This window comes from Armigeres subalbatus, chromosome 2, assembly GCF_024139115.2.
Source record: "Armigeres subalbatus isolate Guangzhou_Male chromosome 2, GZ_Asu_2, whole genome shotgun sequence".
Lineage (NCBI taxonomy): Eukaryota > Metazoa > Arthropoda > Insecta > Diptera > Culicidae > Armigeres > Armigeres subalbatus.
This window is the reverse complement of record NC_085140.1, coordinates 366070916-366088830: the sequence shown is the minus strand read 5'-3', so window position 1 is coordinate 366088830 and position 17915 is coordinate 366070916. Positions and strand designations below refer to the sequence as shown.

The 17915-nt window shown below is 37.0% G+C and overlaps 1 protein-coding gene across 4 annotated transcripts in view; it reads right to left on the bottom strand.

The window, feature by feature from the left end:
• Nucleotides 1–17220, bottom strand: part of LOC134217191 (uncharacterized) — a 69535-nt gene extending 52315 nt beyond the window's left edge. The window contains exons 1-2 of one of the 4 annotated variants that reach the window (XM_062695974.1): nt 16939–17220; nt 14903–15016 (exon numbers count right to left, since the gene is read on the bottom strand). In XM_062695974.1, the coding sequence (XP_062551958.1) occupies nt 14903–14963 (61 nt within the window). In that variant the 5' untranslated portion in view covers nt 14964–15016; nt 16939–17220. The other 3 variants (XM_062695977.1, XM_062695976.1, XM_062695975.1) reach the window with 3 other exon arrangements.
• Nucleotides 17221–17915: the final 695 nt, after the last annotated feature.

Sequence of the window (17915 nt, the reverse complement as noted above, 5' to 3'; positions counted from 1 at the left end):
TTTCTCGATTTCGTTTCGTTTCGTAAAATTACAAAAATTTCGCTAGAAAAAACTAGCTTCTAACGAAATTTAACGGAATTCCGCGGAATTTCGAAACAAATTTAAACTACTCCATACTTTACATTATTAAAATTTTTGGCTGCGCCGCTGAACAAAACCATTAAGTTGTAATCAAAATTGAGGTCATACAATTTTTTCTATTAACGCTTACTACATAACCCCATTCTTAGTCGACAGATACGTAAGTAGTTTTCTTCTATAAAACGTCATCAGTGTTTCCATGATTTGAATTTTGTGATATTTTTTTACTATTTGCACAATATGAATGCGGAATCGATCGTGTTGCTGCTGGTCATAGGACGGCAGCTAGTCCGGGAGAAAGCGAAGTAAAAAAAATCTACCTCGCGTAGCAGAAAATTGTTTAACCAGTGTGCAATCGATCGTGTTGATGCTGATCACGCCAGGGAGAACGCGTGGGAGAGAATGTGGGAGAACGCGAAGTTATAAAACTAATGTTTGCATCGAAGAGCACAAAATTATTTAGTGCGAAATCGATCGTGTTGTAGCAGATTATTAAACGAAGCACATTGATCTTGCGTTGGATTGATTTGAAACACAGTTTTCACCTTCTTGCTTCTTTTCAAATAACTTCACCCGACAAACGAGAAGCACCGCCCAAACTTTGACCGATTTGACTGAAATTTTGTCCAGAGCATCAGGACATCAAATAGAACCGAATAAGAGGGCGGCCCATCGAAAAATTGAAAAAGTTTTTCCATACTAATTTGAGCCACGCTACTATGCATTTTAGAAAGTTGCACAGGATTCTTCTAGTGAGCAAATGTATGCTATATATGTAGACGAAGAATAAGAAGGAATAAATTTTGGCAGCATAATTACATAATTCTTAGGTGAACTAAGGTTTTAAACGAGATTTGAATCCGTATATGAAAAATCCCACAATTTCTTTATTTTTATATAGGTACTTACTGATATAAAATTGATCAGATTCGGGAGCACACGCTCCACGATGAATTCCTTTGAAAGCGGCACATATGCTGGGGTATTGCCTTATTACCAATGGTATATGCGGCGAGAATGTGACGATTTATCATAGATTGCCTCTTCAGTTATTATAACTCTTCTGGTCCCAAAACAGTTATTCGACTTCGAAAAAGTGGAATCAGAATTACGTACATAATGTAAAACCAATTCAATAAAAATTCCGCGGAAAAAAAATCAAAATTTCGTTTCGTTTCGAAAAATTTCGAATTAAATGAACCTTGATTTCGTATCGTTTCGAAGTCTCAAAAGAAATATATATTTCGTTTCGTTTCGATCCGAATCAACATAGACATTTTAAATTTCGTTTCGTTTCGTTTCGTTGGGAAAAAGTGTGTTATCGCATACCCTTACATAAAACCAGTATAAAACCAAAATGTTACTAGGGTTGAAAAGTTAGTTGGCAGTGATATCATTTTTCAACATATAGCATAATAAATGATTGAAAAAGTTTGAGAACAAAGAAGCTATCTCCCATATTCACCATATGGTAATGAAATGAATGGAAGACAAATGAGCTTTTTTATCATTTCTGAGAAAGATTCCTGTGGGGTATTGAAATTATACTTGAAATTATACTTGATTTATACAATTTTGGAAAGGCAATGGCCAGGGGAACTGTTCCGTTTTCCATCTCACTGAACATATATTCGACTCATCGCAAAACAAAGAAATACAGCACCAATCTCGTCGCTTCTTTTTGCTAACACGCGTGCTCACTGGTGAAAAAATAACAAAAAAAAAAAGAAACAAACCAAATTCCTTTTCATTGCTTTGTTTTTGATGGGATGGAAATAGGAACCATGGGATGAAGTGCCGAACTGTTCCTCTAATTGATTTGAAAGCATCAAAGGGCTAAGGCTAAGACTTTGGCTCCTGTGGTTTTCGATCGCTCTATCGCGGCTTTGGCTTCTCTTCGCTCCTCCATCTTCCTCCAGGTCTCATCAGTGATCCATTGTTTTCTCTGGGTGCGTAGTTCGCCCAGATTGTTCTCGCTGGTGTTGATGAAGGCATTCTTGATGGCGGTCCATTGGTCTCCCACGCTGCCACCTTCCGGAATATCTGCAGCACGCGTCTCCAGTTCTTCAACGAAGGACCGTTTCACCGTGGCATTTTCCAGTCGGCGTGTGTTGAATCGTCGTCCAACTCTTTCCTCCTGCCGACGAATCCGCGCAATGCGCAGGCTTATTTCGCCGATAAGGAGGTGATGATCAGACGCGATATCGGCACTACGTTTATACATCAAGAAGGCTCCATTTCTATTTTCACCTGATGCAGATGTGGTCGATTTGATTTTCTGTAAAGCCGTCATGGGATACCCACGTGACATTGTGAACCGGTGGATGAGGGAAGAGCGATCCCCCGATCACGATGTCGTTATTAAATTAAAATTCTACGCACAGCTCTCCGTTTTCGCTCATTTCTCCGAGGCCATGGCGTCCCATAATGCGCTCATGGTTCGAGTTTTCGGATCCGATCTTCGCATTGAAGTCGCCCAAACAGATCTTGATATCACCCTTCGGAATTCTATCTACGACGGCATTGAGTAGAAGTAGAAGTTCTCTTTGTCTTCCAGATCGGCAGCATCGGTTGGCGCATAACATTGGATTATAGTAAGGTTTCGGACCCGTGTTCTAAATCTGGCAACGATTATCCTTTCACTTATAGGTTCCCACTTCATAAGCGCAGAGTGTGCCTGAGCGCTTAGTAGTTTCGGAGACAGTAGGTTGTGGGCCCAAGGTTCCCTATCCACCGGGATGGGGCTGCCATCTTAGGTAAAGCTTCCGGGGAATAGCATTTCATACTCAGCCGCTGGATGCCAGAACAGACGCTGTTGGAGCAGCACCTCCTTGGTAGACAGACGCTCGATCAGTTGGGTCAAATTTGTTTAAAGTCCCACCCAACACCAGGACTTTACTGCGCTAAACAAATTGCTGGTACATATAAATAACTTTTTAGAATAATGTAAATTTAAGTGAAGATAAATATTTACATAAGCTAGTAAATGTATAACTAACATTCGTATTCTTTATATATGTTTTTCGTAAACCATTAGAAAAAAAACTCAATAAAAGATATGGAGTGATGGTTTTGTATATATACAATTTTATTTTACAATTGTTTATGAGTGACCCCTAAACATAGATTTCCAGCATTAGAACATTGCCTACAGCGACCCAACGATAGAATCGTGGCGACAAGTTGTCGCCGTCGCGGCGATGGAATCGCTTAGGCCTGGAGCCTTATAGGGGAACTGTTCCGATCTCAATCTCACTGTACATATATCCATCTCATCGCTAAACAAAGAAATACGGCACCAAATTCGTCGCTTCTTTTTGTCAACATGCGTGCTCACTGCTGAAAAAAATCACAAAAATAATAAACAAACCAAATTCCTTTCCATTTCTTTGTTTTTGATAGGATGGAAATAGGAGCTATGAGATGAAGTGGCGAACCGTTCCCCTATATCTAAATGATTATCATTAAACATTTCCAATTATGTTGTTACATCATTTGACATTATTTTGATAAATAATCTTTTCTTTTTGTGGAATGTATTCAACTGTCTAAGGCGAGTTTGGTACTTTCCATTTAATTCAACCACGTTTTGTTATCTTTGCAGACACCTATTTCGACCTCAACTGTGAGGCCGTCTTCAGTGTCTCGTACTTGACCCGACTATCGTATCTGCAAAGATAGCAAAACGTGATGGAATTAAATGGATAGTACTAAATTTGTCTTAGACAGTTGATCATTTTTAAGTTCGATTCCATCCCGACTTCATCAGAAATCAAATTTTGTCAAGAAATAATGTCGTGAGACATCATGAACTGTTGCTTATAGGGCCAAAGAACGCTGTATGGAATTTCTAGTCCGAGAAATCACTTCATAAATTGGGAATCTGAAAAATAGCTAGAAATGTCGGATTTACCAATTTTCCTCCTAAATGATATTATGCATCGATAAACACCAAGAAATTACGTTAAAAGAGTTGTAGTCCTATCCACATAAACATGTTTACAATACGATTAGAATCATTGAAAAAATGTTTGGTTCGATTATCCGGAAGATTTTGATTTTTCAATTTCCGGATAATCGAGTCCGACCTGTATTTTGTTTTGTAGCGAGATATTCATCATTGCTTCTTCAAAAAGTGAATAAAGCATATTTCAATTACATCACGCTAGATTCATGCACTTCTTTTTCACTTCACTTCTTCAACTGATAAACGCAATAAACTAGCGGAAAAAAACACTTAGCACTATTTTAGCATTCATATTGAACCCAAATTTTCATAACTATAGCGAGACGATTGCCTAAAACTTTTTGGGACGATGGTCGAAGCACTCGTTGCCAAAATACAGCTTACGATTTTACATTCAAGCAGCACATTATAATCACCTACTTTACGGCTTTTACAAGCGATTTATAGTAAATAATGCATAAGGATGACACTGAACACCTAGTCTAAGATATGAATACATGTATTAGATAATGAGCAAATAAAATAAGTATATAATGCACCAGCCTTTCATCGGCTGAAAAAACATCCACCAACAGTGCTAAGATTAGGAAAATTGCCGAACATAAAGTCCATTTTGCTCGAAACTTTTGATAGCTTAAAAAAGAGCTTGGGATAATTTTGGTTAGAGCTTCGATATATAAAGATTTACAACTATAAATGTGCTGTATACACTTAATTTTTTTTACCGGGATCTCAGCAAAATGGTCAAATTTTACTGAGATTCGCACAGCCCTGCCCCAGCAAACATGTTTTTTTCCGAGATTTCTGTCATAATTGCTGGAAATCAGCAAATAATTTGCCGAAAATCAGCTAACAAACATATTTTTTACCGGAGTATCAGTTTTTTAAATTTTCTGGCGCACGGCTGTTTAAGCCACCCTACGACTTATTGCGTAAAAAAGATCAAAGCATGCATACAGTTGCCCGGAAAACTTGATGAGAATATATTTTCTTCCAATCATTTGACATGATGCGTATTGAAGAACGAATCCTTTCGGAGTAATGATTATTCCGAACGACATTATGCTAAACGACTCTATAATCGTATATTCTGGCGTTTAATCCTTTCGTGCGGTCTATTCGAGCAAATGTAATTCGGGCGAATTCGATGGGTATCTCCTCGATTCGCTGAGCAACAACAAAGAGATAAAACCCCTATTTTTCATCGGAAAAGTATGAATTTTTCATGCATAATTCAAAAAGCCACAAGAGCAAAAAAGTAATAAAATAAAACAACGAATCGACACAACATTTCGAACTGGTGAACCCAGGCATAATGTGACGCATTTTCTCATCTGCGTAGTAGCTCTACAGTCAGTCCACAAAACAAAATCATAAAACAACATTGGTGATGAAACGGGATGCAACGACGTCAAACGACCCCACAAGAGCTTTGTTATTGAACAGCCGAAGCACAAACAAGTGGAAAAATGTATGTGGGTATGTACTTTATTGAAGCGCGCGCCCGCCAGAATTAGAATATATAGGTGACAGATGTGTCTTTTTATTTTTGGGTGATGCTTGAAAAAAGAAGAACAAACTGAACGCGGGATTTGACATTGCTGATTCTTTTATATTTTGATGAACACAGATGTATTAAAATTGGAATTGAAAAATGGGTACCTTTTCTATTTAAGTTCACTACTTTATAATTCTTTTTATTCAACAGCACCAAACTTTATTTGGTTCTCAAAAGCTTCTCAATGTTCGCTAAAAAATTCGCGCTATTGTTCCGAAAAAATGATTTTACAGTTGAAACGCAGAAAAACATCCTATTGAAACTACAAACATTTTTCCACTGAAATTTCGAAGCATTTCTGGGCGAAATTCAGAAGAATTTCACGAGGAAGTCCCTGGTTCCCCTAAAATTCCAAAGAATTACATACATAACATTTTTGTATTTAATCAAATACGAGGAACCAGAGACAGCCTTACTGTCATGTAGTAGAATTAAATGAGACAGTACTAAGTTTTCTTTGTGTGTTGATATTTCTGTCATCTTATAAGGTTTTGTTTTCCCAATTCCTATCATTATATGTACAGTACACCTACTTAGACTGGAACCCAGCTGGACATCGCAGCAGAGACATACCTAGATGCTCATGAGTCATGGCTGCGTAGCGTCCATAAAGAACGGAATAATGAAATGTCTTTGGGCTGAACACCTTCTCTGCGTAAAATGGTCAACATTCAAATGAGTTATGCGAGTTGACGCAAGTCCTCTACAATGGCTGGAATCATCAAGCTGTTAATTGCATTTTACATACTGAAAAGCAAATGCTGTAAAATCCATCATTGCCAATCGATTTGAAAGATCTTTCAATTATAGTAGAAATTGGAGCAATCATTTGTCACATTCTATCGTGAGTGCGTGTGAGCAATTGTATGCAATCGGGTGCCAATTTTGACTGTGTACTTCATGTGCGGATAGTAAATGAGGGGAAAAGCATACACTTTCTTCTCTAGGACATACCATTAGGTAGCCATTAGTGATGAATAATGATGAACTTGCTGATGCATTAATCTTGACAATATCGAATGAATAATTGACGAGAGGATATGTCATGCTAATCAGTTGACGATTTAAACTGCAACTCATTCAGCGGATGTTATAAATGTTGAAATGGACAGCTTTATACGTATCAATCATAGAAAGGATTAACGAACAAACAAGTGATTAGTGATGCTTATCAAGGACTTGGTGTGGAAAGCACAAATAGCTTGCGACCCTACAGAATAAAACGAGGCACAATTTACATACTACAAACTACATGCTAGGGATGCTTAAAATCTGGCTTAACCTTATAAAATAAACGGAAATGGATTTTAAAAACCACACAACAACTTTATAAAAATGCTTCGAACTCGTCATCTCCGGATTGACAATCCTACGCATTTGCTCTCAAAGCTAACTGGAGATCATAAAAAAATGCTAAGTTTCTTAAATTCAACTCACCTCCAGAAAGACATTCATAAGGAGCATCAAACCAGCATACAACTTCAATGTTATTGAGGTAACTTTATAAATCTGGCGTTGTGTTGTGCTGACAAAAACCATCAAGTTCAAAATCTTAAGGTTGGAAAAGAACACCGTTCAGTCTGCTAAACATTCGATCAACGTGATCGACGGGGCAGGCGTACGTGAGGTTTTCCACAGTGAAGAGGACAAGACTGCCATGGACTGAATCAACACTTCACATGACATTTCCGACAAGTGCAGCTTTGCAGTTTCTGCTATTGGTAGTTTGAAATATTTGATGAAATAATTAAATTATTTTATTGCTATAATCATTCTTTAGTCCAACATTTCGGTTCATATTTATAGCGTATCACCCTCTCTACATTTTCTGCAATTACACTCCTCAAGCTACCGTGATATAGCTATTGACATTTTAAAGAGTTATGAACAGTCAAATGACCAACCTACAGAAGCTATGCACAAAATTAGCAGAGTATAAAATTCACTTCAAATCAAATGTTCACCTTATTAATAAATCAAAACATAATTATCAACCAAATTTCCATTTGAATAAATGTTCTTCGACAAAACTTCATTTGTCTAAACATCTTTTAACCAAATGGTATAGATTTTCAGCATATTCCGTTTTACTGACATTACTACCAGATAGGTCAGAATCTATTCTGTACGTTGGGCCCATTAGTTGACCAAAATAGATTTGCACTTTGAAGAAAATTTGGCTCTACTCAACCTTCTCTTCTATAAAATTGTGACTGAATAGGCTCTCGACTGTTTTAATCTCACAAATAAATTTTCGGCTTTCAATCTTTACATGCCATCGTATTCATTGCCAGTAAAGACTGGAAGCAGAAAATTTATTTATTTATAAAATTGTGGTTCTAAAAAGAACAGATTTATTTTCTACACTGCACCTTTCCAATCACTATCAGCAACAAAACCCAAAATCAGAAATCTTGAATGAAAATGTAACTACGCTGCAACGGACACTATGGACGCTTTTTTTGGAAATGAAATATGCTCTTAGTGATCATTTGAACCAAATTGGATTTGAATTGAATGCATGTTCTAATCGAAGCCATCCAAGAATTCCAAGAATTGGAGTACAGGCCTCAAAATCAACACACGTAACGAAAAACCTATAAACTACATTTAGATATATCGCATGTTCTTAGTAATCATTTGAACCAAATTCTAAATTCTTAACTCCTTTCCAGGCCACCCAAGATTTTTTACAATTGGAGTACCTAAGGAGGTCCTAAGGTCAATATGCATAACGCTCCTTTCAGATAAGAACATGTAATAAGTGATCTTATAGGCATTACTTTCCTCACTGATACATTACCGCCTCGCTTCTTAATGAACATTAGGCACTTTCACAGTTGTTAATTGGGAGGCTTCTAAGTTAAGTTACCATTTTGCAATCGTATATCACGAGGCTAACACGATGACAGTTTTTTCCACCCCGAAAATTTCCTAGAGCAGTCCGGAAATGGATGCCAGCCATCTTCAGCATAGCCTTGCTTTGTAGCCACGTATCTTACCGTAGGCTAAGAAAGACCCCACTGTTTTTGATCATTTGAATCAAAGAGTATTTAACTTCTTGTTTAAGGCTTATCCAATTTCGTTATATGGATCACATAGAGCATGAACCATTTTTGGAAAAATCTAGCAGCCAATAGAGCGTATCCTGGGCGAAGTCCTGGAATAAAATTATTTTTGTGGACATATCCATTTTGGTTCTATAGATTACAACACGCATTATCCATTTCGAAAAAGAAATAACAATCGTTTAGAAACGCGTGCCGACCTTTTAAAAGGCATAAACGGATTTTTGGATGAACTGGAATGGAAAAATAGTTGAACGCTCATCAAATTCAATTATGGACCACAATCAGCATACACGTTTCCTGTGGGGAGCACCGCGTGTACTTTTGGGAAAATGCGCTAATATTTTCTTTTTAAAACAATCTGATTTTATTACTGATGACAGACATTTTGCAATGTGCAATCAGAGGGTGCGATACGGTTATCAGCATATCATATCAGGTAATGGCAAAACCACCATTTAACTATTTCACACAAAAGAGCAAAAAAATTACGAATTCCTGTTTACATAACTGGTACCAAACCAGGATATCCTTTAACTGTCTAAGACAGTGCGGCCCTCTAAGCCTTTTCCTGCGGCCCGCGAAGGATTTCTGCGGACACTACATGTGGCTCATTAATAAGCATTATATGACAGAAAAAGCTTTTTATCATTTCCAACATACCGGTGTACTCGGGAGCCTTCCAAGGTGTTCCAAGTTCACATTATTATTATGTTTAAACACGATTTATATATCGTAAATAGTTTTATCATTATGATTCATGAGATTCATCACTTCATAGGTACTTAGATATTTTGTTGGCGGACAATAAATGTACTTCGATGTTATCAAAATATATTATGAAGAGTGGCAAATTTGGAATGAATTATACAAATAATGAAGAAAACTTAAAGGAACTGAAGGATGAACCATAGGTGAAAATAATTTTGTCGTACACTGCTACGGAGCTACATGATACACTGCTACACTGCTACAGAATAAGAACGCTTTTATTCTTCAAAATGGGCTAGGCTTTAGTGAAATTTAACTGAAGTTTTGCTGGATTATTACCTTGCTTGAAGATTCTGTTTATAATTTGAATTATTTAAGGATCACAAACAGAAGAAACGGAGCAGAATCCTTTTAAAGTTTGTTTCAAATTTTGAAAATGTCCATTTACGATTCTGTTTGAAAGTTCTGAACAGAATCGTAAATGGGCATATTCAAAATTTGAAACAAACTTTAAAAGGATTCTGCTCCGAATCAAGACCGGAATTCTGTCCAGAAACTTGAACGGATTCTCTTTCAAATCCCAAAGTGATTCTGTTCAAAATTCCAAACGGATTCTGTTCAGAATCCCTAAAGGATTCTGTTTAGATTCCCAAACAGGTTCTGTTCAGAATTCCATACGGATTCTGTTTGTAACGTTCGAGTTTTGATCACCATCCCAATAAGGGGTTTCTCAGAACCTCATTGTATTTTTGCTACGGCAAGTTTTAGTAAACATTAAACCTCGAGCATAAAATCGGCATATGATCATCTGGAAAAACAGCTTAGAATGTTTTCTGTCAACGGAAATATAGTGAAAAATCAATTTCTAGTGTGCTTACACAGATAGAAAGTTGTTGAAATTTACACGAAAGTAATGCACATAAAGGGAATGCCAAAAAGAGCGCAAATTTAATCGATATTATCACCTGAATTTATGCAATTTGTATTGCATTATTTCACTTTTTATACGAATAAGTATCATAATGCTATGTGAATTGCATACATTTAGGACAAACTTGTTGGAAAAAATCCATGAACGCCCAGAATAGTGTAATTTTCCACGCCTTTATTATTTACGCGCTGATTACTTTTCATTATTTTTTTGTGCGTCAGTACTTACAAGCTGAGACTTACAAGTAAATATTTTATTTTATTATTAAAAAGACACACAGGAATGCAATATTTTGTCTTAATATACAATATTCTGTAGTATGCAATATGAACTGAAAAACAAATGTTGCAAATATACTGCGGCTCGCTTGAACAGCTCAAAATTTCTGTGCAGCCTCGACTTGTCGACCTGTGAAGATATTTTGGAGAAATTCTTCATGAATTCTGGGAACTCGTTATTCAAGGATTGTGGTATATACCTTTGGAGAATTTATCCTTCAGAAACTCTGGAAAAATTCCTCCTGCAAGCATCCTTTTTACAGAAATCCGGAATCGGAATACTCATTCAGAAATTTTGGGAATTGGACCTCCAAAAGATTAGGGCAATTCCTCTCGCACGAATTTTGGGACAAACAGTGCCCCACAAATTAAGAGAAATTCCTTCTTCAGGAAACAGTTATAACTGCGAGGTCTCTATGTAGATACACCATTTTTGTATTCCAGTGTCATAAAACTAGCACGGTTATGCTCTTAGGCATAGGGAAGTAGAAAAAATCAATGCCGTACCATGAATTGAATTCAGTCACCAGGTTAAGGAAGGCATCATTCAGGGTTTCTGTTACTATTCTCACTAGGAATTACACACCCTCCTGGACGAACTATTGAAGAAATTCATGAAGAAAAATCACTGAAGGAGATCGTAAAGATATTCCTGGAGAATTTTTTGAAGAACGAAAGGCTGGGGTAGATTGGCCGAGTTTGTTATAATAAGTGGAACACATCAAATGAATCAGTTGGAAATTTTTAGAAGCTTAAAAAAGTAGTGTTTTTAATTTCGTAATACCTATTTAAACACGTTCAAAAAATCTCAACTCAAAGAGTCTTTCCAACATTTTTAGTGAACTTTTTGCAACTTTCGCTACTTCCTATTCCACTGCCAGTGTATACTTACGTTTGTATTGAGGAATCTGTCAAAGTTTGGGTCGATTGATATTTTCTAAATTTTCAACTCTGCCAAACAGTCCAGACAAAATTCAGGGAAGTGGGTTGGAAATCGTCAATTTTTGCGTTACGTACTTAATGAATCTTCCCAACAGCGTATTGCAATATAAATTAAGCTGATTGCTATTAGGACACGACATATGCAAATATTTATTGTCCGTCACCCACCGACGAAATGTTTTAAGGATAATATTAAACCGCGCAGATCCAAGCCGCCGACGTCGCGGAGTGCAATTGCGGCGTGCCACCCTGCTAAGCCACCGCCGCCTTTAGGAAATAGCATTCACGTCGCCGTTGGCTCAAAGTTCAAAATCTTACATGATTTCGTGACGGTCTTGAAATTGAGATTTTGATTTGACACCCAGTACCTTCGGGTAAAACGTTGGCCAACGTCAAAACTTTGAGTGAACTGAAGATCGAGTAGTTGTAGTCAGCGGTTATTATGGTGGTAGGTTTGCACCGTGGTAGACAAAAACACGCCTCCTCGATGCAGAAGATCACTGATTTCATTGCAGACTTTTTCGCAGAATCACTTCAAAAAAAGCTAGTAGGGGGAGACCCCGAATAAAAAATATTATAGAAAAACTATACATTTTATTGTAACACTACTTCTTCTTCTTATTGGCATTACATCCCCACACTGGGACAGAGCTGCCTCGCAGCTTAGTGTTCATTAAGCACTTCCACAGTTATTAACTGCGAGGTTTCTAAGCCACGTTGCCATTTTTGCATTTGTATATCATGAGGCTAGCAAACACGATGATACTTTTAAGCCAAGGGAAGTCGAGACAATTTCCAACCCGAAAATTGCCTAGACCGGCACCGGGAAACCCAGCCATCCTCAGCATGGTCTTGCTTTATAGCCGCGCGTCTTACCGCACGACTAAGGAGGGCCCTGTAACACTACTATGAATTCGCAGTAGAATATATTGTAGATGCAATCATAAAAATACATTAGAATGTATTGTTATGAACTATTTACTGAAATTTTCGCAATAGAATATACGGGTTGTTAAGAATCGTAATAAAACAAAATTTGGAATTTCTCATAAACCTTTTTTTCGTCGAACAATACATCATATGGTAAATATATTGTAGACATAACCGAGCAAAATGTTGAAAGTAAAATAGTTGGAATTTTATTTTTATTGTAAAACAGTACGATATTTAATTTTTAAATTAGGATCGCTTTAACATTAAACAACAAAATTTAAGGGAGAAAATAATGCATATTGCAGACACTGGCGCTAGGAGTAAAATATGTTTATTTTTGCTTTGCAATTTTAGGATTTTTTTTTCCAAAAAACGATTTAAACGATTTAAAAAACAATTGCAAGTATTGTCACATTAGAGAAATATGTTGACTTATTGTGCCACCAGTATGGATACAATGTGTGCAACCATAAAAAAAACAATATATTCTATTGTAAACTTTATATTGTATGGTGAAATTGTTTATACATACTATTGAACCAATGGTACATTTTTATCCCTTTATCCCTTTTAGTCCCCCAGTGCCGGACACATAAGCCAATTAACGAAATACTCTCTAATTATCCGGATTATGTTTACTTGCATTCCATATACACAAAATATGATCATTGAGGATTAATACAAAGTATATTTGATCGTAGTATTTTCATGATGAATTTTAGTGAAAAATGTCACTACCCAAGCTTCAAAAATGGTTGGCTATTCAACCGGCCGAGATTTCGTTCCATTAGCTACGACTTCAGCCAATAAATGTAATCTATTGAAATACCACGCAGTATATACATTCTATTCTAACAGTCACTGGATTATGTCTGTTACAAGGCACCCATATATCAGTTCGGATGGTATCATTGATTTTCCAAAACAGCACAATTACCGAAGAGCACGTTAAGTTCCTCTGGGCTCCTTCTAAGTGTGATTGCATCGTTCCAAACCTTGGCTAGGTCAATTAATAAGACGAAAAGCACATAAATCCCTGATGAGCTACGCTAATGGGATACAGCGCGCATTTCGAAACGGAGAACCCAACGCAATCTATCAAACATAACTGCGATATCTTGGTCGTTCCTTGGTTATTTGATAGACGTGCTGCAGATGTTCTAACGTTGATCCAAAACTCTAAACAATGAATATGTTTAAGCAAAGCTTCCAATATATAAACCAAGTGATATTTCCAACAGCTGATTTTTTTGCAAATATGAAGAGTGGAGACACAAAATTGATGTGAATTTCAAAATTTTAACAGAAACCCTAAGATTAAATGTGATTTTAATTTCTGAAATTCAAAAAAAAACTAATTTTAGTATAAATATTCATTTTACTTACCTCAGCATATCTTCGAAAATTAACCTATTACAAATTCTACTATGGAACGACTTACGACATGTACGTACGCTATTATCGAATGGCTTGGATTCAGAACAGCAGCGTCGCCCAATATCCAAGCCAAATACGATTTATATCTTTCGTTGTCGTCGCTGGTTGTAAACTTTACATCCGCACATCGCGTTTACGTAACAAGAAATCGAATTTCACCCACTCTGCACCATGTATGTAGTTCTTTCTTCACTTTTTGCTTGCACCTTGAGCAGCGCTTGTCAGCTCGTTTTTGTGCAGTCTTACGAATTTCTTTGAGCTTTCCTTCTTCTGACTCCGTCAACGCATCTGACGGCGAACGGACGACGACGACGGTGGCATAACCAACAACGCTATGAGAACTTCTTGGATAATTGTAGTCGAAGGTTGAGGGAAAGCACGCCAAAATCGGCAGAACTTTCGGAATGATTGCGACGACGGTGGTGGTGTTGAGGTTTTTCGATATGTGATGAGAGCATGTATTGTTATAGAGTTAGACCGGTGAACATCAAATAGCAATTAGTTACATATCCTTACGATTCGAGTTCTTAGAATGATTCGGAAAATATACTTCATTTATACAAATCAAGTTGAAGTTATATTACAATTAAATTTATATTTATTGTGAATCTACATTGTCCAATTGTTTTTAGACAAGAATAGATTTATTAGGTAGGAAACGGCTAACCTGATATTTCGTACAATAGTACACATAACCAGCAACTGTTAGATTTTCTAACAATTCTGTAAAAGAACTTACCAAAACCTGTATACAAACTGGGCATATGCGAAATTGTTAGATTCTTATACAAAAAATGCAAGCTCACAAACAAATATCGTAAGAAAAGCTTGCAAAATTGTAAGATCTCATTAAATATTTGTATAAAAATCTAACATTTTCGCATATGCCCAGTTCTTATACAGGTTTTGGCTTTCTGCAATTGCTAAATAGCCTACACCAGTCTAACTTTGACAGTTTGTGTGATTGGGAGTTATAAAAGTTGAAAATGTACAAACCCGGCTCAACTGTGAGGGCGATCAGAATGATTAGCATAAAAATCGCATAAAATTTATTCATTTTATCCGATTTTTTTTGTCACTCGTTCACCACTGGAAATCCATTAATAGAAACTGCAAAAAAAAATATGGGAAGGAAATAGAGAATAAGAACGGCTGAAAGCTGGAAATAGGAATCACATATATAATGACACGAGATGTATGTGCGCTGTGTAATCCATACGAGCGGAAGTGGAACGTGCTGAAGTCAGAAAAATGGAGCCTCGTTCGTACATATCCGGTTTATAGCACAGCTGTTTTTCGGTAAAAGAAATGTTCTTTCTTGAACAGAAGAACCCACTACAGCTGACCTTCAACATTGAGTTCGTTGGTGGGTAGATGTAAGTATGAATCAAGAAGTGATGTAATTGTAATAAATAAAAGGAATCATGACCCTGATCAAAAGTAACGAATTAGATGCTACATTTATTATTTTTTGTGAAGTTTTAGTGCGGCCCTCGTTCAAATAATTACCGACTTACTGTTTTTAAACATGACTAATATGGAAACCTTTTTTTAAGTCTTTATTACACAGACTTTCAGCCCAGGGTGGGCTTGTCTTTAGAAATATGAAAAAAGATTTCATCAATATTATTACAATTAATTAATAAATATCTTTACAAAACCGCCTTATCTTTCATTCAAAACTTGACTATACTGGAAATTAGACAATTAGGGTCTGCACACTAAATACGCAAAGACTTATGGTACGAAAAGGGTCTGTTAATTTCTAACGCTCTTTATAAATAAAAAAATGGGGGTGGTTTGTATGACTAAAAAAATAGGGGCACGAGATGAACCAGCTAATAAAAAGAGGTGAAGAGGGTTGAAAAACACCCTTCTACGTAAACAGTGTTGGACATCTTAGGCATTATAAGGTCCTTCCAAATTCTGCGTGTTATTTCATTTCAATTCTGCGTGTTAATTCATTTATGAAATCCGAATTTACAAGTTTCTATGATTTTTTTCTATCTAAGTGAATATCCTTATGTAAATACTGTAGAAAAAGTAGAATCACAAAAAATAATAACAAGATAAGGTAAAGAAAACCAAATTCAAATAACAACAACAAAAGCTTATATTAGCTTGATGAAAAAAAATCATCTTAGGCGTTTAAATTTTGAAAATGTAATAAGGCAGTTTCAAATATTTAATTAACATTCTGTCCTACTGGTTTCCGAAAGGTCATTGGAGGGGGTTGATAATAAAAAATAAATATTAAAATGAAAAAAACCAAAAATCTCCTCGGATTTGTTAGAGAATGTTTTGAAAATCCTCAAAATTATTTTTTAGCAAAAAAATTTGAGGGGGCAAAATTTTTCTTAAATATTTGTGTCGGCCTAAATAAACAAATTATAACGATCTCAAATTTTTAAAGTTTTAACACAATTTTGGATTAAAAGTTAATATTTTAGAGACTTTATTTATTTCCTAAGAGTTGGCATGTTTCTAAATGCCTTACTTGACAACACCAACGAAGGAAAAAATTCTTTTGTTTAGTGTCAAGTTAAATCTAATTCCACTGAACCAATGACATGCACTATATCTGAAACTATTTCAATTTATATGAATTGGCAAGCCTATTCCAAGTACAAACATCTGCTAACCCTGCTCACCTTTTACCTTATACAAACAGTATCTAAAATACAAATAATTATTTATTTTCACATGGTTGGATCTCACCACCGTTACTTTTATTATGCTCTTGTATTTCTTGTGGGCGACTCACACAAAATTAAGACCGAAGCAAGAAATAAAATCGTCGTATTGCTACACTGCCCACACCACGAAACCATCGGAAATAGGTCTGCAGCAGTTAGTCCTCAATTAAGATATTTTCGCACACTGTTCCACAGCAAATCCAAATAAAGCGAGGAAATTAAGTCCAACTTCATGGCACTCAGAGACACCACAGACATCTTCAGCTCCTTTTTAAAACCTTATCGAAAATGTTTGTTCTCAGCAGCTTATCCAAAAACCGCACAGAAGACACGCACCGTAATCTGGAAACGGAATTAACACCGGAACGGGCTGCGAAACCGCGGCTTCCGTCAGAACCGATCGACCGACGCACACGCGTTCTCCTGTTCGTCCCGGAAATTGCGACAGGTCAAACAGGAAGTTGTCTTCTTCGCTAAGGTCCCCCACTAACAGAACCGAACTAAGTTCCCCCACTAGCGCTCGAACTGGCCTCCCGGCGAGCTAGCATGGACTGCACTCCGCAACGTTCTAAGCTAAACTAACCGACATCCACAACCGACCCAAGGGGGCTCACAACACAACTAATGAGTCTGTTCCACCCGACACAACGCAACGCACCGTCAGCAGCTACCCCACAACGACGGACAGGAAGGTGGAAATACATCAAAAAGTTTTCCCATTCCGGGCGAATCTTTCGGAAAGGGTACACAGAGGGAGCCGACACAGTCCAGCGCACAGCTTCGTGACGGTGGGTTTTTCTCACGGCTCCGCTCTCCCGATGACGATTCCAATGAAAATGGTTTCTCATCTTTTTGCTCTCGCCGCTGCTGTGCTGGCTGGCTGGTCCTCGTCCCAGCAGCTGATTGTTGTTCTGAGAGATAGTTAGCTGGGACGATACGCAGCAACAGAGTGGAGCCGATCCGAACTGCTGGTGCGGTTCCCAGTCATGAAGCTGAATCCTGTGTTGTTGGAGGATTCGAGTCTGAGGGGAAGCTGTGTTATCAGTCAATAACTTTAGGGTTGGTGGTTGAAAGTGAACACAAGCTCATGAGATATGTGGTGCCTCTAAAGGATATGCATGATATGAATTCCTTACAGAGGCTTTCTATTTCTGACGTAGATGAAGAAAACAATGACAAAAGGGTTTTATTCATGACTGTAAGACGAGTTAGTACTAGTTCAGTTAATTCCACCACTATTCAAGTTTATTTGGTAACAGTTAAGCTATGTACAGCATCGACTGGATAAAATTTCAAAATAATTTCTTTACACA